Source organism: Saimiri boliviensis, chromosome 6 (genome assembly GCF_048565385.1).
Source record: "Saimiri boliviensis isolate mSaiBol1 chromosome 6, mSaiBol1.pri, whole genome shotgun sequence".
Taxonomy (NCBI): Eukaryota; Metazoa; Chordata; class Mammalia; order Primates; family Cebidae; genus Saimiri; species Saimiri boliviensis.
The window spans coordinates 79082692-79107500 of record NC_133454.1 but is presented as its reverse complement, the minus strand read 5'-3'; the positions used below and the strand labels follow the sequence as shown (position 1 = coordinate 79107500).

The 24809-nt window shown below is 40.9% G+C and overlaps 1 protein-coding gene across 1 annotated transcript in view; it reads right to left on the bottom strand.

The window, feature by feature from the left end:
• Positions 1–24809, bottom strand: part of IPO7 (importin 7) — a 67374-nt gene that overhangs the window by 35810 nt on the left and 6755 nt on the right. Inside the window, exons 2-5 of the mRNA XM_039470903.2 lie at positions 11767–11848; positions 7370–7523; positions 4472–4630; positions 123–279 (exon numbers count right to left, since the gene is read on the bottom strand). Of these exons, the coding sequence (XP_039326837.1) occupies positions 123–279; positions 4472–4630; positions 7370–7523; positions 11767–11848 (552 nt within the window). The remainder of the gene's footprint in view (positions 1–122; positions 280–4471; positions 4631–7369; positions 7524–11766; positions 11849–24809) is intronic.

Genomic DNA, 24809 nt, shown 5'->3' with positions numbered 1-24809 from the left:
TTATCCATTTAATGTAGATTTTCAAATGTAATTATTATTCAAATGTTGAAATTCTTGTTAATGTTTAATATGGTAAACGGCAGACTAACTTTTATATATAAAAACTGCTCTGTAGAAATTACCTGAACAAGAGCATAGAAGATCTTGAATATTTGTTTCTGGATGAGGACAGATTGATCAGACTGGTCAGAAAGAAGCTGGATAAAACGATCCTTTAGAACTGGCAGAAAATGCTGCATTGCTGCTACCAATGGACTCCGCTCCTCTGGCTTTTTATACCTTTGAGTAGGAATACAAACTAATTCTGTAAGAATTTATTTCCATGACTTTATATATATATTAAACTATGCATTTATTTATACAAATATAATCAAATACTTTCTACCCAATTTAGAAAAAGAAAAATATCTAGAACAAAACCATAAAAAGAAAGCATCTTGGCCGGGTGCAGTGGCTCATGCCTGTAATCCCAGCACTTTGGAAGCTGAGGCTGGTGGTTCACTTGAAGTCAGGAGTTCGAGACCAGCCTGACCAACAAAGAGAAACCCTGTCTCTACTAAAAATATAAAAATTAGCCAGGCATGGTGGTGCATGCCTGTAATCCCAGCTACTTGGGAGGCTGAGGCAGGAGAATTGTTTGAACCCAGGAGGTGGAGGTTGCAGTGAGCCAAGACCACACCATTGCACTCCAGCCTAAAACTCCATCTCAAAAAAAAAAAAAAAAAAAAAAAAAGCAAGCATCTTGAATAAAACCTTGAGTAAGATTATCCAGTATTTTCTGAACATATAAAAGTATCCTCACTTTTATAGTTGAGGAAACTGAGGCATAGAAATTAACTATCTTTCTCAGTATTATAGTCAGTCATGAACCTGGGCAACTGAAATCCAAGGTTACTGATCTCATAATAAATGTTCAGAAAAAACTGCATAATCTTTATTCAAGGTTTTATCCAAGATGCTTTCTTTTTAAGGTTTTGTTCTAATACTTTTTTTTTCTAAACTGGTTAGGAAGTATTTGATTATATTTGTATAAATAGTAGCAGATGATAAAGAAATAAATTATATATTACCATCCTTAAGTAATTTACATACCAAGAGCATTAAGGCAGAAGTGGCATGTATAAAGCAGAAAATATTTTATTTAAAAAAGCATCATAAACCAGAAGTTCTTCTATTAACCCATAGGGCAACAAAATGTGACCAACAAGCTATCAATTATGAGCCAAGATCATGCCACTACACTCCAGCCTGGGTGACAGAGACTCCATCACAAAAAAAAAAAAAAAAAAAATCAAACAATCAAATTTATAAGTTATAACTACACAAAAACAAATTCAGTTTCTTTTCTTTTCTTTTTTTTTTTTTGAGAAAGTGCCTTACTCTGTCACCGAGGCTGGAGTGCAGTGGTGATCATGGCTCACCTCAGCCTCAACCTCCCGGGCTCAAACTATCCTCCCACCTCAGCCTCCTGAGTAGTAGCTGTGACTATAGGCATGTGCCATAATGCCCAGCTAATTATTTTCTTTTTTTTCTTTTTTTTTCTTTTTTTTTTTTTTGCTGGGAGAGGGAAAGAGACGAGGTTCCACTATGTTGCCCAGGATGGTCTCAAACTCCTGGGCTCAAGTGATTTGCCTGTCTTGGCTTCCCTAAGTGTTGGGATCACAGGCTGAGCCCCAACTTCCATTATTAAACAGTCAACAGGCAGACTAAATTTGCAAAACACAGATTACTGACTATAGAAATCATTATTCTAAGAGCCACAGCTTATCTTTTTGAAATAGATGATTAAAAAAACAGCTTTAAATTGGTTTTCCATAGCACATCCCAGTTTTATTTATTAGTATCCCTCTTCCTTAAGAGAGAGAATATTCAAGAATTGAATATCTGAGTACATTTAAAAATGATAATGGGAGACTTTTTAAAAGTTAGATTTTTTTTGTTTGTTTCCTATCAGGTGAAATGAGTAACAAAGTAAATCACCAAGAATGAAAAATACAAAAAGGAATTTCATATTAACAATGACTGCTAAAGCTATTAACACAATCTACTGACAAATTATTTCAAATATTACTTCAATGTGCTAAGAAATTATACTTAGCATACTTAGCATACATTTTAAAAAGTTATCTATAACTTTGAGTTGATAAAATAAGAATTCACAAAAGAAAGCCATTTGTACTCTCCAATCTGATTATACATTTATACACAAAATTCCCTTTAAACACTGAAAGTGAGAACTAATATTATGCAGCTTTCTATATGCATTATAGGTCCATCACCCTCCCTAGAGAGTTTAAATACTTGTTCTATGTCAAGTATTCTCTCCTACCTCCCTCAGTACACTGAACAGTGGACTGGGAGTTGACTGGTAATAGTTGTTAAGCTAAGATAATGAGGGTAAAAGTAACTATGGTACCAAACTTAATCCCTGTAAAACCTGAAAGTTCCTGAAAGTATAAAAATATGACACTAATAAAATTCTACTACCACAAGGCTGTGATGTGTCAAACTGGAGAACCATATTCACAGAAAATCCTTAAATACTAGTCTTATCACTATTCTGCTAAAAAAAAATTCAGTGGTTCTTAGTTTCTAAAGGATCACATCCAAATTTCCCATTCTGCACTCAAAACTCTAACGTTGTCCCAACTTACCAGTCCAAAATTATTCTCAACCTCTCACTGGAAATTATCAATATATAAAGCAATCTCATTACCCAATAAAAGGGTCTCACATTTCCATCTCTTTCTTTGTTCATACCACTCCATATGGTGTGACACGCCTTCCTCTTAAAATGTTCTTTGTGTTCCTTCAACTAATAAGCATTTCCTGAGGATTTATGTTCCTGAAGACCACCACAAATTCCAATTTATCCATGAATTTTCTTAGAACTGCTTCAGTCCACACAGATCCCTTGTGAACACCTTGTGCTTTACAACGAAACACTGGCTGAAAATGAACTGAATTCCAATGATGTAGCAGCCTCCTGTATCTCCCATTTAAAAATCCCTGTCATGGCCGGGCGCGGTGGCTCAAGCCTGTAATCCCAGTACTTTGGGAGGCCGAGGCGGGTGGATCACGAGGTCAAGAGATCGAGACCAGCCTGGTCAACATGGTGAAACCCCGTCTCTACTAAAAATACAAAAAATCAGCTGGGCATGGTGGCGTGTGCCTGTAATCCCAGCTACTCAGGAGGCTGAGGCAGGAGAATTGCCTGAACCCAGGAGGCGGAGGTTGCGGTGAGCCGAGATCGTGCCATTGCACTCCAGCCTGGGTTAACAAGAGCGAAACTCCGTCTCAAAAAAAAAAAAAAAAAAAAAAAAAAAAAAAAAAATCCCTGTCATATTCCCTCCTACTAAGATTATGGGACTGGAGGGACTTGAACCTCCTCAATGATACTGACAGCTTATTGTTTATATTCTCTCTAATTTCAGTCACTCACTTACCAGAACTACAAAAACTGGCACTCTGACAGAGGTTGGAGCAACAGCTGGAACATTCCTTAGGAGGAAGATGGGTAGCTGGTGGGAACACAAGAAAACACCAGTACCAATGCGGTAAATGGTATGTTTCTATCTGGCTTAGAGAACAAAAGCAGCAGTTCATCAGCCACTTTGAGATGGGACACAAAGACGGTATCGGAGGCTAACTACAAGTCCCAGAATTAGAGGGCTCACAATGGCATCTGTGTAGCTGTTAGGACTGGCTATAAAGTCACCATCAAGGTATAAAAGTCTTCCTTATGCCTTCCTCATAATATCCCCATATCAAACTTTTCATGTGCCTATCAATTTTATTACTTTTACCACAGACTTAAAAAACTCCTTCAACATGTAGCTTCCTACTCTCAGTGCTGTACCTCAGCTTTCCAGGTTAGATCTTTTTTTCCTGATCCCTAAAGCGCGATCTAAAATAATCACTTGGCCTAAAATCTTTTTTCCTAATACTAAACACCTATATGAGCTATGATTTGCTTAAATATGCCAACAATGAAATAAGTGAGTGTAAATCTCCAAAAAACACACTCATTAAAAAAGATCACATGAAGAATCAGAGTGAGGTTCTGGAAGTTAATCAAGAACCCAAGTTAAGATAAAAATTCACAGAAGAAAAGCCACAAGTAATAAGGAGCTCTAATGCTCAATGTATTCTGACCACTTTCACATTTTAGAAAAACTTATCTGAAGGACTTTTGTCAGCACATACTGAGGAGCCAGCTTCAGATATAACTTAGTTTTTAAATAGGTAAAAAGGCAGTGATTAAGAAAACAGAACACAAGGAGTTTTTTAGTAGAATGAAGAAACTGCAGTTAGAATGCTACTTCAAAAATAAAAGAATAAATTGAAACTGCCATATAATTCACTAATTTTGGTATCTATGCCCAATATACTTTTACATGTTCAAATTAGCTTAAAATTTCCCAACTTTTCCTAATTCCAAAGATCTATAGGAATTGAAAGAAACACTTACTCATAATTTTTCACAAGCTGATAAAGGCAAAGAAGAATTCCTAGCCAACAAGCACTGTTATCGGACTGAAGATAAAAGCCAATTTTGTCCACAATGGCAGTCCAGCGGCTTGGATAATCATGTTTGATGATGTGATGAATGCATGTAGTAAGCTGTACCCTGAAAGCCAAAAATAAACACTGAGGATAAAATCCTACCTAGATAAGATTTTGCTGACTCATAGAAAGGAAATAGCTGTTTAGACAAAATCTAATTTAAAATAATCCATGTAGGCCGGGCGCGGTGGCTCAAGCCTGTAATCCCAGCACTTTGGGAGGCCGAGGCGGGTGGATCACGAGGTCGAGAGATCGAGACCATCCTGGTCAACATGGTGAAACCCCGTCTCTACTAAAAATACAAAAAAATTAGCTTGGCATGGTGGCACGTGCCTGTAATCCCAGCTACTCAGGAAGTTGAGGCAGGAGAACTGTCTGAACCCAGGAGGCGGAGGTTGCGGTGAGCCGAGATCGCGCCATTGCACTCCAGCCTGGGTAACAAGAGCGAAACTCTGTCTCAAAAAAAAAAAAAAAAAAAAAAAAAAAAAAAAGAAAATAATCCATGTGATTTAGATGTACATGGAAAACATGATGTAATTCAGAATAAGTCACTGAGCAAAAACAATGTGTTCCTACTGATTTGAAAGAAATCCAACAAATGTTACAAATGTTAAGTGTTTTTATTTTTTATTACTATCATCAATAAACAAGTTTCATTTAAGAATATCAATTAGGCCAGGCACGGTGGCTAATGCCTATAATCCCAGCACTTTGGGACGCCAAGGTGGGCAGATCACGAGGTCAAGAGATCGAGACCATCCTGGCCAATATGGTGAAACACCATCTCTACTAAAACTACAAAAATTAGCTGGGTGTGGTGGTACATGCTTGTATCCCAGCAACTCAGGAAGCTGAGGCTGGAGAATCATCTGAACCCGGGAGGTGGAGGGTGCAGTGAGCTGAGATTGTGCCACTGCACTCCAGCCTGGATGACAGAGTGAGCCTCCATCTCAAAATTAAAGAAAAATTCTGCAAAATCCTATAAAAATAAGTTTTCAAATATCAACACTATAAAGTATATGACGGCATTCTATAGTCTTCATACCCTTTCATCTTATCACAGTATGTTTCACAAATTTTTTTTGTTGTTATTGTTAAAGACAGGTCTCACTCTTTTGCCCAAGCTGAAGTGCAGTGGCACCATCATAGCTCACTGCAGCTCCCAACTCCTGGGCTCTAGCAATCCTCCTGCCTTAGCTCCCCCAAGCACTGGGAATACATGCATGTGCCACTACACTTTGCTAATTTTTTTGGCAGGGGAGAGGGGTTTGAGATCTTGCTGTGTAGCCCAAGCTAGTCTTGAACTCCTGAGCTCAAGCAATCTTCCCACTTTCTAAAAGTGCTGGGATTATAGGCATGAGCCACTGAGCCTGGACTGTTTTCACAAGTTTTGTTTTGTTTTGTTTTGTTTGAGACAGAGTTTTACTCTGTTGCACAGTCTGGAGTGCAGTGGTGCAATCTCAGCTCACTGTAATCTCTGCCTCCCAGGTTCAAGCAATTCTTATGCCTCAGCCTCCCAAGTAGCTGGGACTACAGGTGTGCGCCAACACACCTGGTTAATTTTTGTTTTTTTAATAGAGACCAAGTTTCACCATGTTGGCCAGGCTGGTCTCGAACTCCTGACTTCCGGTGATCTGCCCACCTCTGCCTCCCAAGGTGCTGGGATTACAGGCATGGGCCACCATACTGGGCCTATTTTCACAAGTTTCGTCTGTTGTTTTTGAGATGGAGTCTTGTTCTATTGCCTGGGCTGGAGTGCAGTGGCACAATCTCAGCTCACTGCATCCTCTGTCTCACGAATTCAAATGATTCTCATGCCTCAGCCTCCCTATTAGCTGGAATTACAAGTAATCATCACCACACTCAGCAAATTTTTACATTTGTAACAGAAACAGCATTTCACCCTGTTGGCCAGGCTGGTCTTGAACTCCTGCCCTCAGGTAATCCGCCCATCTGGGCCTCACAAAGTGCTGGGATTACATTCGTGAGCCACCACACCCGGCCCACAAGTTTTATATATTTTGTTTTATCAATGTAAAATCCAACTGTAGTAAGAAAATAAATAACAGGCCAGGCCAGGTGGGCAGATCACTTGAGGTCCAAAGTTCAAAACCAGCCTAGCCAACATGGCAAAACCCTGTCTTTACTAAAAACAAAAAATGGCCAGGTGTTGGGGCTCAAGCCTGTAATCCCATATAATTTGGGAGGCCAAGTCAGGTGGATCGCTTGAGGTTAGGAGTTCCAGAGCAGTGTGGCTAACAATGGTAATACCTCGTCTCTACTGAAGATAAATAGGCGGGTATGGTAGTACATGCCTGTAATCCCAGCTACTCGGGAGGCTGAGGCAGGAGAACTGCTTGATCCTGGGAGGCAGAGGTTGCAGTGAGCTGAGATCTTGCCATTACACTCGAGGCTGAGAAACAGAGTGAGACTCTGTCTCAGAAAAAAAAACACTAAAAATACAAAAATTAGCTAGGCGTGGTAGTGCACGCCTGTAATTCCAGCTACTCAGGAGGCTGAGGCAAGGAGAATCTTTTGAACTTGGGAGGTGGAGGTTGCAGTGAACCAAGACAGTGCCACTGCACTCCAGCCTGGCTGACAGAGCAAGACTGAATCTCAAAAAAAAAAAAAAAAGATTGCAAAGGCATTCTCCTATAATAGGATTTGTTGGATTATAAGTTTTCTGCTACAAAAATTATAGGCCTACATATTCGGAAAAAGACCCCCAAACCCCTCCTCCCCAAGAAAACAAAACACAGGACAGATACATAACTGCAGAATGGGTAATTTTTAAAATACATACCTGATGAGCTCAGGAGAGTGGATAATGGCTTCTACAATATTTTCTCGAATACAGTGGCGATCTTCTTCTGGAATAGTATAAGGGGATATATCCCCTGGTGCTGCTTCTCGATCAGGCCAATACTGTGTTATCATATTTTTCAAATAGATAACACCTAAAATACAGATCAGTTTGACAGAAGAATGTTTACTGTGAAAGTACTGTGAAAATTCCATAAGTGTCCATACCCCAAGCACTTCTTTCAGACCAGTTTGTAAAGCTATGCTTTTATAAACAAAATGTTACATTTAATTATTTTTAAAGTTGATAACACACAGATTGAACACCCAGTTACAGTAACGACACATAAAGTTATTACTAATCCCATATCCTGAGAAAACTCTGCAAACAACCCCAGAGAAAACTGTTTCTTTTTTTCAACTGTTTACTCACAATACTTTTTACCCTGTTTTCTCCACAGGAGAGTTAAATCAAATCAGTTTTCTAAATGAAGGCTCTAAAGACAAAACCACCATAAATATCCCAACACAGCTTCTACAACTAATTACACAGAAGTCATAAAAAACCAATTCTTATCACAGGAAAATCATAGCATATAAAGGTTCTTAAATCTATAAATTTAAGTATTTCAATACCATATCACTTCAAATTCAAATTATGTTATGGAAGAATTTACTATGTTCACAAATTACAGATTACTATTTTTCTGCCCGCTATCATACTGCTACCTTTGCACATTGCTATTTGACAAAAGTTAACAAACTGATGAAGTGGCAAAATCTAGGTTGCTAGCAATGCTTTTTAGGCAGCATTTTCAGAGAGGGAGAGAAGAGAATCACAAATATGTAAGATGTACTATAAAGGGAAACCATCCAAAATTAATTCCTAAATTCTATAAAACACTGGATCTTCTCTAATTAGCAATTCTTATCTCGAGTCCTGCACTTACTTGAACAAGAATAACTAACTCTAGTTTGCTTTAATTTAGGAATTAAATATTCCACCTTATAGTATTTCAAATGGATTAAGGTTGCTTTATTAAAATACCCCTCAACAAGGTTTTAAGACAAACTACACCTACAATAAAGAATGTTGACTCAGCATATAGGACCAACAAAATCCAGGTTAATACTTCTGCAGAATTTTGGTTCTTTATCTCCAAAACAGAACAGAGACCAATATTAAGACCACATAACAGTCCCAATGTCTCTGGATGCAGGCTCTGAATATTTCCATTCTAAGTAAAGGAATAAGATATATGCTTATGTGATTTGTAATTTTAAACATTTTTTTGCCCCAACAAAACAGTCCTTGGAACTGCACTGTAAGGATCTCATGATTCAGTCTAGCCAGAAGGCTTGAGCTCTACTACAAAGATAGAATGAACTCATCATTCAAAATCTAGCAGATGAAACCACTATATGCCATGCACTACAGAATCTCATTCAATTATTTCATGGACATAATTTTTCTTTTTCTTTTTTTTTGTTTGGAGACCAGGTCTCACTCTATTGCCCATACTGCAGTGCAATGGCACAATCTTGGCTCACAACAACTTCCACCTCCCAGGCTCAAGGGATTCTCCTGCCTCAGCCTCCTGAGTAGCTGGGATTACCATGTCTGCCACCATACCCGACTAACTTTTTTCTATTTTTAGTAGAGACAAGGTTTCACCATGTTGGCCAGGCTGGTCTTGAACTCCTGACTTCAAATGATCCACAAGCCTCAGCCTCCCAAAGTGCTGGGATTACAGGTGTGAGTTAACTGCGCCCAGCCCCAAGGATATAATTTTCAAATTAATGATATTTAAAATTTTTTGACCAATTCCATAGTTTAACTGCTTCCAATTCTATGCATACTAAAACAATTTCCTAGTGTAATTAATTTTTCTAATACACATAACCAAGTCTCTAGAATTTGTTAATATCACTCCTAAATGCCAAACACTTAATTTCTTAGGTAAAAACTTGGATTTAAAGGCAGATTCTTATCTAAAAATGGGAAAATGTAGACTTCACTAGTAAAAGACAACTGAGACTTGAATATATATATAAAAAAGAAACAAGACCAGGCACAGTGGCTGATGTCTTTGATCCCTGCACTTTGAGAGGCTGAGGTGAGAGGATCACTTGAGGCCAGGAATTCAAGACCAGCCTGGAGGCTAGGAGTGGTGGCTAAGCCTGTAATCTCAATACTTTGGAAGCCAAAACCAGCCTGAGCAACACAGTGAGACCCCATCCCTACCAGAAAAAAAAAAAAAAAAAAGACCAGTCTCAGCAACACAGTGAGACTCTATCTCTACTAAATAAAATAATTAGGTGGGTGTGGTGACACATTCCTGCAGCCCCAGATACTTGGGAGGCTAAAGTGGAAAGATTACTTGATCCCAAGAGTCAAAGATTCAGTAAGCTATAACTGTGTCACTGCACCCCAGCCTGGGAAAGGATCAAGATCCTGTGGAAAAAAAGAAGGGAAGGAAGACACAGGGGAAGGGAGGGAGGCACAGAGGGAGGGAAGAAAGGCAGAAAAGGGAGGGAAAGGAGACAATAAAAATTACGCTTTTCCATTAAATTAGAAATTTTTTCAAAAAAGATTTACTGCTGACCAGGGAATTCAGTCATTTATATAAAATTGTTTGCTCTCAAAAAAAATTAATGGCCAAGCATGGTGATTCACACCTGTAATCCCAGCACTCTGGAAGGCCCAGGGAGGTAGAATGCTTGAGCTCACAAGTTTGACACCAACCTGGACAATATGGCGAGACCCCATCTCTACAAAAAATACAGCAATTAGGCTAGGCGTGGTAGCTAACTCCTGTAATCCCAGCACTTTGGGAGGCAGAGGCAGGTGGATTACTTGAGGTCAGGAATTCAAAACCAGTCTGACCAACATGGTGAAACCTCAGCTCTACTAAAAATATAAAAAATTAGCTGGGCGTGGTGGTGGACATCTGTAATCCCAGCTACTTGGGAGGCTGAGACAGGAGAATCGCTTGAACCCAGGAGGTGGAAGTTGCAGTGAGCCGAGATCGCACCACTGCACTCAAGCCTGGGCAATGGAACGAGACTCCATCTGAAAAAACAAAAAACAAAAAACAAAAAATACAATCATTAGTGGGTTATGGTGGTGTGTGTCATAGTCCCAGCTACATAGGAGGCTGAAGTGGGAGAATGGCTTGAGCCAGGGAGGCAGAGGTTGCAGTGAGATGAGAAGGTGCTACTGCATTATTGCCTGGGCAATAGAGCCAATTTGTCTCAAAAACAAAACAAAATAAAACAACACAACAACAAAAAAAAACCCTATCTGCTTAGTAGAGTCCAGGTTATTTAATTAATTTAAAGTGATAAACAATTTAAATTCATTTATTCCTGAGTACCTACAGTGTACTAGGCAACATTTTAGGCACTGAAAATAAATACACTGTTAACTAAACAGACCTGAAACTAAATTCTGTTTCTAAAAATTGAAACAGTTTACTGCATATGGCATATTATGACAAATTATTTAGCCATTAAAACATGAATCTGAAGACCAAAACTATGTAAAGAAAAGTGAAATGCTTACTATATAACATTAAGTGAAGTGAGGAAAACAAAATTTTTAACAAAATAGGTACGGGGAAAAGAAAAGCAAGAAATAACACAAAAATGTAATCTGTTATTCTAGAATGATGGAATTACTGGTACTTTATATTTCCCATAACAAAATTATTACATCTGCAAATAAATTAAGAAGAAATTAAGAGGCTGGGTGAGGTGGCTCACACCTGTAATCCCAGCTACTTGGGAGGCAACAGCAGAAGAATCGCTTGAACCCAGGAGGCAGAAGTTGCAGTGAGCTGAGATCACAACACTGCACTCCAGCCTGGACAACAAAGCGAGACTCTGTCTCAGGAAAAAGAAAAAAAAAAAGTAAAAAAGAAATTTTAAAATGTAAACGCCATTATTTTTTGCAGACTAACATAATATTCAGAAAAGTAGCATGCCACATTTTCAGACTACTTGATACTGAGGGAAGTGGCTCAATATGCTGAACAGGAACTAAAAACAGTATAATACTTTTTAAACCGTTAAAACACAATGACAAAAGCAAAAAGGTGTAAGAGATGACTATATAAACAAACATGTTTGAGTCTCAGAATCACCCATCAGGGAAGGACTCTAAAAACACATAGAACGAGCTTCTCTTTTAATTCAACTAAATAACAAATTATTCTTTTAAATTCTGCCACCAGATATCAAGGTACCTGATGTAAGCTATAAACACTGAAGGTAAACAAATTACCTGGGGTAGGGGTGGGGAATCGCCAAAGGGCCATCCTAAGACAATTATGCTATTTCATCATGAACCTTTTAAACAATAGATTACATACACTCAAAATAATTTAGGAAACTTGCCTGCCTGTCTCACAGGTAAATCCAGCTGTTCTGACATAGTAATCTGGAGCAGTGTTGAGACAAAATTCAGAGACTTGTGTGCCTACAAACAAAAAAAGTATATTTTAAATTTCTGCAAATAAATATAATTTAAGATAACAGATCAAAGTGGCTTCAATACATTTCCACTGCTTGGCTCACACAAAAGGCTCTTCATAACTGGTTCCAGCCGTTTTTCTCACTGCTCCCTTATGCTGAAGTTTAAGAAATATGATGACTTAAATTCTAAAACTTTTGGATGTTTGCATTTGCCTGTATACCACTGCACTACCCATTTATCCCAACCAGCATTTTTTTTTTTTTTTTTTTTTTTTGTGAGACGGAGTTTCGATCTTGTTACCCAGGCTGGAGTGCAATGGCGCGATCTCGGCTCACCGCAACCTCCGCCCCCTGGGTTCAGGCAATTCTCCTGCCTCAGCCTCCTGAGTAGCTGGGATTACAGGCATGCGCCACCATGCCCAGCTAATTTTTTGTATTTTTAGTAGAGACGGGGTTTCACCATGTTGACCAGGATGGTCTCGATCTCTTGACTTTGTGATCCGCCCGCCTCGGCCTCCCAAAGTGCTGGGATTACAGGCTTGAGCCACCGCACCCGGCCCAATCAGCATTTTTTCTTCTGTTTTGAGATGGAGTCTAGCTCTGTCGCCCAAGTTGGAGTGTAGTGGTGCAATCTCAGCTCAGCAACCTTCACCTCCAGGGTTTAAAAGATTCTCCTGTCTCAGACTCCCGAGTAGCTGTGATTACAGGCGCGCAGCACCACCACTCCCAGCTAATTTTTGCAAACCACCTGCCTGGCTATTTTAGTATCTTCTTACAGACTTTTCCCCAATCTGCAAACACATTCTTAAAGAGAATTTTCCGGCAAGGTGCAGTGGCTCACCCCCTGTAATTCCAGCACTTTGGGAGCCTGAGGCAGGCAGATCACTTGAGTCTAGAAGTTTGAGACCAGCCTGGCCAACATGGTAAAACCCCATCTCTACTAAAAATACAAAAAGTAGCCAGGTGTGGCAGTGCATGCCTGTAATCCCAACTACACGGGAGGCTGGGGTATGAGAATGGCTTGAACCCTGGAGCCAGAGGTTGCACTGAGCCGAGACCAGGCCACTGTACTCCATCTAGCCTGTGTGCTACAATAATACTATGTTTCAAGAAAAAAAAAAAAAAAAGAAAAGAAAGAAAACACAAAGGCTGGGTGCAGTGGCTCACGTCTGCAATTACAGCACTTTGAGAGGCTGAGGTGGCTGGATCACTTGAGGTCAGGAGTTCGAGACCAGCCTGGTAAACATGGTGAAACCTCATCTCTACTAAAAATGCAAAAATTAGTCTGGGCACAGAGGCTTGCGCCTGTAATCCCAGCACTTTGGGAAGCTGAGGCGAGTGGATCAAGAGATCAAGAGATCAAGATCATCCTGCCCAACATGGTGGAACTCTGTCTACTAAAAATACAAAAATTAGCTGGGCGTGGAGGTGTGCGCCTGTAGTCCCAGCTACTTGGGAGGCTGAGGCAGGATCACTTGAACCCAGGAGGTGGAGGTTGTAGTGAGCTGAGATCCCGTCACTACACTGCAGACTGGCAACAGAGCAAGACTCTGCCTCAAAAAAAAAAAAAGAAAGAAAGAAAGAAAAAAAATTCACATTAGAATCTAGAGTGAAGCTTTATTCTTTCAATCGCTCCAGAAATTACTTATTTAGGTGTTTGTGGTACAACACATCATGGCAGGAACTGAGACTACACTGTTGAATATGACAACCAGGCTCTATGACCTCACAGCAACTTACAGTGTTGTCAAGAAATACAAGATAAATACTTAAACAATACAAGTACAGCAACTATTTACATAGCATTTACTGTACTGAGTATTAAAGATCTAGAAATGATTTAAAGTGTTCAGGTAGACGTGCACAGGTTATAAGCAAATACTACACCATATTATATAAGGAACTTCAGCATCCATGAATTTTGCTATCCATGGGGGTCCTGGAACCAACAACCCCTCAAAGATTCCAAGGGACAAGTGCGTAATGGAAGAAGTAAAGAGCAGTATGGAAAAATCAAAAGGAGGATCTCCTAACACAGAAGACCTGATCAGAAGGATTTAGGTGGATGAAAGGGAGGTATAGACTCTTTCCGCAACTCTAGATGTAAACACTGCAAACCACTATCACTATTTAAAAACCCTTCCACCGATGCCATTCTGTGTACCATTTCTTTCTAGTCTGTCTCCTCAGGCTCCATTACTGATTTTTCATCCTGTTTAATCTATAAATGCTAGAATTCACCAGGACTTGGTCACAGGCCATCTTTCTTCTCCCCAGCTGATCTCATCCAATCATTACCTTTACAAAGCATCATTTTTCCCTCAAAGTTACTACTATTTCCCTGTATACTTCTCCCAACCTCTCATCACTATCTTCACAGTAATTCTCACCACTTTCTTCTTTATCAACCCAATTTTATATATCAAGTCCTGTCAATTCTAAATCCAGAATCCTTTTTAAAATGCATCTACTTTCTCCATTCCCATGAACACCAACCTAGTTCAATCGACTATCATCCCTCTTAATTTAACTATTTGTGCCCCCAATCATTCTCCATTTAGCAGCCAAAGATCTTTTAAAATTATAAATCAATCTTGTTTAAGCAAACCTTTTAACAAGCTTTCTACTGCACCTCCTAAGGCCCTACGGTGAAAATATCTTGTACCTGCCATTTTTTTTTTTTTTCTTGAGGAGGAGTCTCACTTTTGTCCCCCAGGCTGAAGTACAATGGCGCAATCTAGGCTCATTGCAAACTTCGCCTCCTGGGTTCAAGAGATTCTCCTGCTTCAGCCTTCCAAGTAGCTGGGATTACAGGCACCCACCGTCACACTCGGCTAACTTTTTTGGTATTTTTAGTAGAGTCAGGCTTTCACCAGCCAGGCTGGTCTCAAACTCCTGACTTCAGGTGATCGGCCTGCCTTGGCCTCCCAAAGTACTGGGATTACAGGCAAAGGGCACCACACCTGGCTGTCCTTGCCTCATTTTTAAAACCTCTCTCAACACAATCCCACTTCCCTGGCTACAAGCCTTTAGGTTCTTTTGACAAGAAAGAAATATATTTAACAGATACAAAATTACAGCTAGATAGTAGGAGTAAGTTCTAGTGTTCTATAGCACTGTAGAGTAACTATAATGAACAACAATGTATTGTATATTTTCAAATAGTTAGAAGAGCAGATTTTGAAGTTCCTAGCCCAAAGAAATGATACACATTTGAAATGATGAATATGCTAATTACCCTGATTTGATCATTACATTGTTGTATACATGTACTGAAATACCACTGTACCCCACAGATATATATTATACAATTATCATGTGTCAATCAAAAATAATAATAAAAGCAAAAAGAAAGAAACACATTACTTCATTTCAGAATCTTTGTACATGCTGTGTCTTTCTACGGACAATCATCCTTCTCTTGCATGCTCCACCAGTTAACTGTTCACAACTTCACGTTCTTTGGGTCTCAGCTTAAACATTATTTCCTTAGAGAAGCATTTTTTTTTTTTTTTAAGACAGGGTTTCACCATGTTGGCCAGGCTGGTCTTGAACTCGTGACCTCAGGTGATCCGCCTGTCTCGGACTCCCAAAGTGCTAAGATTACAGGCGTGAGCCACCACGCCCAGCCTAGAGAAACCTTTTCTGCCTGATCACTCAAGCTAAAGTAGGGCTCCCTACTGTTCTCATAACCATTATTTTTCTTCATAACACTTATTATATATTTGTTTACTATATTTGCAGACGGGTCTTATGCCTGTTTCTCCTACTAATTAGACTCTAAGCCCCTACTGAGTAAGGACTATACTGTTTATATCCCCAGTTCCTCATATGACACTTGGCATTTAAGCTATTCAAAAAATCCATTGAATGAATTGGAAGAGCCAACAAATAAATGCCGATGTGATTGCCTGGGGTAGAGTAGAGTGAGAAGAGGAGCCCACAAAAGACACTATTATCCATACTACTAGGGCACTTTTCAGACCATTTACATTACAGTATATATCTGATCTCCTGTAACAAATCACAAATTCCTGGAATGAACTGCTCCAATCGGATAGTCTTGGTTGTAAATCTAGGTGATGCCACTTCCTAGAATGCTAAGCCTTCAACAAGTTGATTCAGTAAATCTAAGTCTCAATTACAAAAGAATAATAAAATCTACTTCAAAGGATGGCTATAAGGAGTATATAAAACAACACAGAAAATACCTTGGCAAATATCAAGACATAACAAATATTACATCCTTTATATATCCATATTCAATAGAATCTCCCTTTCTCAGAGTATGCTCTAACATAAATAATGTATAAACAGATGTACAGCAAAGTTACCCTAGAGTTTCTTAAATTGCCCATAAAGCACGTATGTATGGTTTTGTGTATACAACCTCTCTTGAGGTCCCAACACTGAAGCTTTTCCTTAATTTGAAACAGAGTACTTTAAGTGATTAGAGCCCTAGATTAAGCTGTTGGTTTAGGTTTGGGATTATGTTAGAACAACAAAAACTGTGCAGCAAAGTGGCTCACACCTGTGATTCCAGTGCTTTGGAAGGCTGATGCAGGAGGATCACCTGAGGTCACAAGTTCAAGACCAGCCTGGACAACAAGCAAGACACCACCTCTATGGAAAATTTAAAAATTATAATAGCTGGGAGTGGAAGCATGCATTTGTAGTTTTAGTTTCCCAGGAGGCTGAGGCAAGAGGACTGCTTGGACCCAGGAGTTTGAGGCTGCAGTGAGCTATGATCACACCACTCTACTCCTGCCTGGGCAACAAAGCAAAATCTCAACTTTAAACAACAAAAACCACCACTGTTTTTGTTGCCTGCACAGATGTATAGCCACATTATACCAATTAGGGCCAGGAAATCTAATCTGTAGTAATAGAAGTCAGCAAAACAGTAACTTGGAGGAGGAATAGTACTGAATAGTAAGAGTATCAAGGAAACTTTCTAGGCCAATGTAAACTTTATATGTGTCTTGGTCTGGGTGTTGGTTACCCAGATTTAACAAAAAAAAAAAAACAAAATCAAGACATTTTTACCCCAACTTTCACAGCAGCATTACTCATAATAGTCTAAAAGTGGAAACAACTGTATGCCCATCAACTAATGAAAGTAAAATTTGGCCGGGCACAGTGGCTCACGCCTGTAATCCTAGCACTTTGGGAGGCCGAGGTGGGTGGATCACCTGAGGTCAGGAGTTCAAGACCAGCCTGGCCATCATGGTGAAACCCCATCTTTAATTTTTAAAAATTAATATTTTTAAAAATAAAAAAAAGAAAAGTAAAATTTGTCTTATCAATACACAAAATAGAACGCTATTCAGCAATCAAAAAACTGAAGTACTAGGCCAGTTGTGGTGGCTCACACCTGTAATCCCAACACCTTGGGAGGCCGAAGCTGGTGGACCACCTGAGGTCGAGAGTTCCAAACCAGCCTGATCAACACGGAGAAACCCCATCTCTACTAAAAATACAAAATTACATGGGCATGGTGGCACATGCCTGTAATTCCAGCTACTTGGGAGGCTGAGGCAAGAGAATCGCTTGAACCTGGGAGGTGGAGATTGCAGTGAGTCAAGATCATGCCATTGCACTCCAGTCTGGGCAACAAGAATGAAACTCCGCCTCAAAAAAAAAAAAGTACTGATACATGTTACAACATATACTAACTATGAAAACATTATGCTGTATGAAAGAAGCCAGTCACAAAAGAATACATACTGTATGATTCCAATTACATGAATTATCTGGAATAGACACATCTATATAGACATGAAGACAGGACGGCTGCCTAGGTCTGGGATGGGGGTTGAGGTGGAATGGGGAGTGATGGCTAAGATACGAATTTTCTTCTTGGGGTGATGGAAATTTTTTTTTTTTTTTGAGACAGAGTCTTGCTTTTGTTACCCAGGCCGGAGTGCAATGGCGCGATCTCGGCTCACCGCAACCTCTGCCTCCTGGGTTCAGGCAATTCTCCTGCCTCAGCCTTCTGAGTAGCTGGGATTACAGGCACACGCCACCATGCCCAGCTAATTTTTTTGTATTTTTAGTAGAGACGGGGTTTCACCATGTTGACAAGGATGGTCTCGATCTCTTGACCTCATGATCCACCCGCCTCAGCCTCCCAAAGTGCTGGGATTAAAGGCGTGAGCCACCATGCCCGGCTCTTTTTTTTTTTTTCTTAGACGGAGTTTCGCTCATTACCCAGGCTGGAGTGCAATGGCGCGATCTCAGCTCACGGCAACCTCCGCCTCCTGGGTTCAGGCAATTCTCCTGCCTCAGCCTCCTGAGTAGCTGGGATTACAGGCACGTGCCACCATGCCCAGCTAATTTTTTTGTATTTTTAGTAGAGACGGGGTTTCACCATGTTGACCAGGATGGTCTCGATCTCTCGACCTCGTGATCCACCCACCTCGGCCTCCCAAAGTGCTGGGATTACAGGCTTGAGCCACCGCACCCAGCGGAAATATTTTAAAGACTGGGTGATGGTTGCTCAACTGTGAACATACTAAAAGTCACTGTATTGCAATACTTGAAATGTGTAAATAGTTAAATCGACAACACTGAACTATGAAAATACGCACTCTTTTTGTTTTGTTTTGTTTTGTTTTGTTTTTTGAGACGGAGTTTCCCTCTTGTTACCCAGGCTGTAGTGCAATGGCGCGATCTTGGCTCACCGCAACCTCTGTCTCCTGGGTTCAAGCAATTCTCCTGCCTCAGCCTCCCGAGTAGCTGGGACTACCGGTGTGTGCCACCATGCCCAGCTAATTTTTGTATTTTTAGTAGAGATGGGGTTTCCCCATGTTGACCAGGATGGTCTCGATCTTTTGACCTCGTGATCCACCCGCCTCGGCCTCCCAAAGTGCTGGGATTATAGGCGTGAGCCACCACGCCCGGCATTTTTTTTTTTTTTTTTTTTTGAGATGGAGTCTCGTTTTATCGCCTAAGCTGGAGTGCAGTGGCGTAATCTGACTCACTGTAACCTCAGCCTCCCGGGTTGAAGTGATTATCCTACCTCAGCTTCCTGAGTAGCTGGAATTACAAGGGCGTGCGCTGCTACACCCAGCTAATTTTTGTATTTTTAGTAGAGATGGGATTTCACCATGTTGGCCAGGCTGGTCTTGAACTCTTGATCTCAAGTGATCTGCCCACCTCAACCTCCTAAAGTGCTGGGATTACAGGGGTCAGCCACCATGCCCGGCCATCGCTTACCACTTCATTAACCTTATTAATTACCTTCAAAAACATGTAAGTATAGATTTTAAAAGTGTGATTGATGAAAAAAAAGCAAAACTTTCAGCCAGGAGTGGTGGCTCAGACCTGTAATCCCAGCACTTTGGGAGGCTGAGGTGGACAGATCATCTGAGGTCAGGAGTTTTGTCACCGGCCTGACCAACTTTGAAACCCCACCTCTACTAAAAAATATACATATATATACAAAAATCAGCCAGACGTGGTGGCAGGCATCTATAATCCCAGCTATTTGGGAGGCTGAGGCAGGAGAATCACCACCAAAACCCGGGAGGCAGAGGTTGCAGTGAGCCAAGATCGTGCCACTGCACTGCAGCCTGGGAGAAAGAGCAAAACTCCATCTCAAAAAACAATAAATAAATAAAATAAACAAGTAAAAATATAACTAGCATCAAACTTTATCACAAAAACCCTTTATAATTTGGGCAATTATGGTATTACCGTCAACAGTTTGGCAAACATCAATACAGGCCCCAGAATATGCTACAATAGATCTTTCATATGAGTCAAAATATAAATGTAACTTCTGGATGCTGGCCCTAATTATATGCCCAGTTCCCTCCTCAAGCTCCTGGATTCTAGCAAAGAACTGAATCAACAAATGAGTCATTACACATCATTAATTAAGGCTAAAACTCCTAATACTCTAGTTTTAAAAGCTCATAACCGTAATACAAAAAAACCAACCTTGCTAGACATCTTTCGTCCTTCTCTTTATCTGTCATCAACCCAGATAATTTCAATAGTCACCCTTAATTCATCTCATCAAACCCAACTCCATTCTTCGTACTAGTACTGACAATGTGCCAGACACTATAGAGTAAAAAGATCAGTATGAAATTATTTTGAGAGTTTAATTCCAGTTGGACTAATTAACACAATTTCAAGTTAGAACCTAAGGGACATAAACCCGGAAATGGAAGAAAAGACTTTAAATAGGAGAAGTAGTATGGGGTATGCTAAGATTATTAACAGAATGAAAAACAGTGAAAGACAAAAATGAACTGGTAGGTTGTGTCCAACACATTTAACGAGTGTGAACTTTCTGTGAAGGTTTTTACATGATCAGATCTATGCTATAAGAAGATGAGGACTTAAGGCCGGGCGCGGTGGCTCAAGCCTGTAATCCCAGTACTTTGGGAGGCCGAGGCGGGTGGATCACGAGGTCGAGAGATCGAGACCATCCTGGTCAACATGGTGAAACCCCGTCTCTACTGAAGGTGCAAAAAACTGGCTGGGCGTGGTGGCGCGTGCCTGTAATCCCAGCTACTCAGGAGGCTGAGGCAGAGAATTGCCTGAGCCCAGGAGGCGGAGGTTGCGGTGAGCCGAGATCGCGCCATTGCACTCCAGCCTGGGTAACAAGAGCGAAACTCCGTCTAAAAAAAAAAGAAGATGAGGACTTGAAGCACTATGAAAAATGTAATTCAAGAACTGATGACTAACTATAAAACATAAATGAAAAACTTTAGTACAATAGGTTGTAGCAATAGACCTCAAAAACCACAGGCAGCTTCCCCGATGCTTTCTTGTCCCCCTAAATAAGCTCAACTTTAAAAAAAAGAAAAAGAAAAATGTACACTAGGCCAGGTACGGTGGCTCACGCCTGTAATCCAGCACTCTGGGAGGCCGAGGCGGGTGGATCACAAGGTCAGGAGATCAAGACCAGCTTGTCCAATATGGTGAAACTAAAAAATACAAAAATTAGCTGGGCATAGTGGCACATGCCTGTAATCCCAGCTACCCAGGAGGCTGAGGCAGGAGAACTGCTTGAACCCGGGAAGTGGAGGCTGCAGTGACCCAAGATCACCACTGCACTCCAGCCTGGAAACAGAGTGAGACTTCAGCTTAAAAAAAAAAAAAAAAAAAAGAACTTTTTTTTTGTAATGACAGGGTCTCCCTATGTTGCCCAGGCTGTTCTTGAACTCCTGGGTTCAAGTGATCCTCCTCCTGCTTTGACTTCCCAAAGTGCTGGGAATTCAAGTGTGAGCCACCGCACCCAGCCTCTTTCAGATCTTTAACAAGCTATGTCATTGCATAACTTCCTGTCTGAGAACTAAAGTACCAAGGGACTTTCCTCCAAAATTCAGAACAGTACTTCGAAATACTCCTGGTGAAGAAATTTTATCTAAACTACAGGATACTCTGGTCTTCCTAAAATATTTTGCTTAATTTGTAGGCATTCCAAATTATCCTACAAATATGCCATTCTTTTACACTTTTCCAGACCTAATATTTTCATTAATGAAATACTTTTAATAAAATGAAATCAAATGAACCATTTATCAGTAAGGTATAGCACATATAGCAGTAATAGTTAACCATGTGTAACAATCCCAAAAGTGATCCAGGATAGTGAGCTTTAAAAAAAAAAAAAAAAAAAAAAAAAAAAGGCCAGGCACAGTGGCTCATGAGGTCAAGAGATCAAGACCATCCTGGTCAACATGGTGCATGGTGAAACCCTGTCTCTACTAAAAATACAAAAAATTAGCTGGGCATGGTGGCGCACGCCTGTAATCCCAGCTACTCAGGAGGCTGAGGCAGAAGAATTGCCTGAACCCAGGAGGCAGAGGTTGCGGTAAGCCGAGATCAAGCCATTGCACTCCAGCCTGGGTAACAAGAGTGAAACTCTGTCACAAAAATAAAAAATAAAAAAATAAAAACCCCACAAAATATCAAGAAACTTATCAAATGCAATGAGAAAGTAGCACTGCTGCCTATATATATATAAAACCATTAGACCAGGCACAGTGGCTTAGGCCTGTAATCTCAGCACTTTGGGAAGCCGAAGTGGGCCAAATTCCTGAGGTCAGGAGTTTGAGACCAGCCTGGCCAACATGGTGAAACGCCATCTATAAAAATACAAAATTACCCAGGCATGGTGGTGCACACCTGTAATTCCAGCTACTCGGGAGGCTGAGGCAAGAGAATACTTGAAGCTGGGAGGCAGAGGTTGCAGTGAGCCGAGATCACACCGTTGCACTCTAGCCTGGGCAAAAAGAGCGAAACTCCACTCAAAAAAATATATATATATGACCATTATATACCATTTTGAGCTTAGGAACTAAGAGTTTAAATGACTCCTGAGTAAACCCCCTAATTCTACTTACCGCATTTTTCTTGACTGCAAATATAACAGGGAGGAGACTATCGATGCCCAGATCATATCCACCTTAGCCAGACTTAATGGTTTCCTCATCCAAAGCTTACATGTAGCTTTATTATAATACTGATCACATGTATTGTAAGGAACAGTCGTGATCATGAATTTCTCTGCATCTAACTACTTAGGCTCAGTGCCTAGCACACAGACATTTGCTGTTAAATGAACCAGACTGGGAATTATCCTTCAGAATGAGTATTTCATAAAAATCTTCCTGGCAATACATTTAAAAATCCCGGCCAGTGTGGTAGCTCACACCTGTAATCCCAGTACTTTGGGATTGCTTGCGTCCACGAGTTCGAGAACAGCCTGGGCAACATGGTGAAACCCCATCTCTACTAAAAATACAAAAATCTCACCAGATTTGGTAGCGCGTGCTGATAGTGCCAGCTACTTGGGAGGCTAATGTGGGAGAATCAGCTGAGCCTGGGAAGTCAATACTGCACTGAGCTGTGATCGCACCACTGCACTCCAGCCTGGGCAACTGAAGAGAGACCCTATCTCAGAAATAAATAAATAGGCTGGGCACAGTGGCTCACGTCTTGTAATCCCAGTACTTTGGGAGGCTGAGGCAGGCAAATCACTTGAGGTCAGGAGTTTGAGATCAGCCTGGCTAACGCAGTGAAACCCCAACTCTACTAAAAATACAAAAAATTAGCCAGGCATGGTGGCGGAAGCCTAGAGTCCCAGCTCCCTAGAAGGCTGAGGCAGGAGATTTGCTTGAACCCGGGAGGCAGAGGTTGCAGCGAGCCAAGATCATGCCACTGCACTCCAGCCTGGGCAACAAAGTGAGGCTCTGTCTAAAAAAAAGTAAAAGTAAATGGCCGGGCACAGTGGCTCATACTTGTAATCCCAGCACTTTGGGAGGCCAAAGCGAGAGGATCGCAATGTCAGGAGTTTGAGACCAGCCTGACCAGCATGGTGAAACCCCAGCTACTCAGGAGGCTGAGGTAGGAGAACTGCTTGAACCCGGGAGGTGGAGGTTGCAGTGAGCCAGGATCATGCCACTGCACTACATACAGCCTGGGCGACAGAGCAAGACTCCATCTCAAAAAAATACACAAAATTAGGCAGGTCTGGTGGCACATGCCTGTAATCCCAGCTACTTGAGAGGGTGAGGCAGGAGAGTCGCTTAAACCTAGGAGGTGGAGGTTGTGGTGAGCCGAGATCATGCATTGAACTCCAGCCCAGGCAACAAGAGTGAAACTCCATCTCAAGAAAAAAAAAAAGTAAGTAAATTTTTAAAATAATAAAGAAAAACTTCAATTCAATTGCAACCTTCACTAGAACCAGGACTTTCTCTCGTGTACAGTGCTGGATCTCTAGCATCAAGGATGGTATCTGCCTCCTGACAGAAACAGTATTATTTTCAAATATTTTTTGTAACAGAAACGATTGTTTGTTGAGTTGCTACTTACGGCTAGTACTCCAAGGGTTTTTTAAAAAGATGGATCTTGGCCGGGCACAGTGGCTCATGCCTGTAAGCTCAGCAGTTTGAGAGGCCAAAGCAGGAATATTGCTTGAGCTCAGGAGTTCAATTCCGATTACAGCCTGGAAAACATGGCAAGACCCCATCTCCACAAAAAATACAAAAATTGACCAGATGCGGTGGCTCACACCTGTAATCCCAGCACTTTGGGAGGCCGAGGCAGGTGGATCACTTGAGGTCAGAAGTTCAAGAGCAGCCCGACTAACAAAAATTAGCCAAGCATGGTGGTGCGCACCTGTAAACTCAGCTACTTGAGAGGCTGAGGCAGAAGAATCACTTGGACCCAGGAGACAGAGGTTGCAATAAGATTGTGCCATTGCACTCCAGCCTGGGTAACAAAAGAGAAACTCCTTCTCAAAAAAAAAAAAAAAAAAAAAAGAAAAAGAAAAAAAAAAAAAATTTAGCCAGGTATGGTGGCATGTACCTGGTAGTCCCAGCTACTCGGGACGCTGAGGTGGGAGGATAACTTGAGCCTGGCAGACAGAGGTTGCAGTGAGCCGAGATTGTACCACTGCACTCTGGGTGACAGAGCCAGACTAAAAAAGGTAATATATATATATATATATATATATATATATATATATCTCCTGATTTAAAGATTTTATTTCCACTGTCCCACTAAAGCTAAACAAGTTCAAGATTAGTCAACTTTTAGAGTAGGAAGGAGAGTTAGCAATCACTTAGTTCAAATGAAATTTAACAATTAAAATATAAGGAAAAATATAAGATTAGGTGCTAAGAAGATCAGTTTTAAGTTAACATAGTAGTACCACCGAGCGCGGTGGCTCAAGCCTGTAATCCCAGCACTTTGGGAGGCTGAGGCGGGTGGATCACGAGGTCAAGAGATCGAGACCATCCTGGTCAACATGGTGAAACCCCGTCTCTACTAAAGATAAAAAAATTAGCTGGGCATGGTGGCACGTGCCTGTAATCCCAGCTACTCAGGAGGCTGAGGCAGGAGAATTGCCTGAGCCCAGGAGGCGGAGGTTGCGGTGAGCCGAGATCGCGCCATTGCACTCCAGCCTGGGTAACAAGAGCGAAACTACGTCTCAAAAAAAA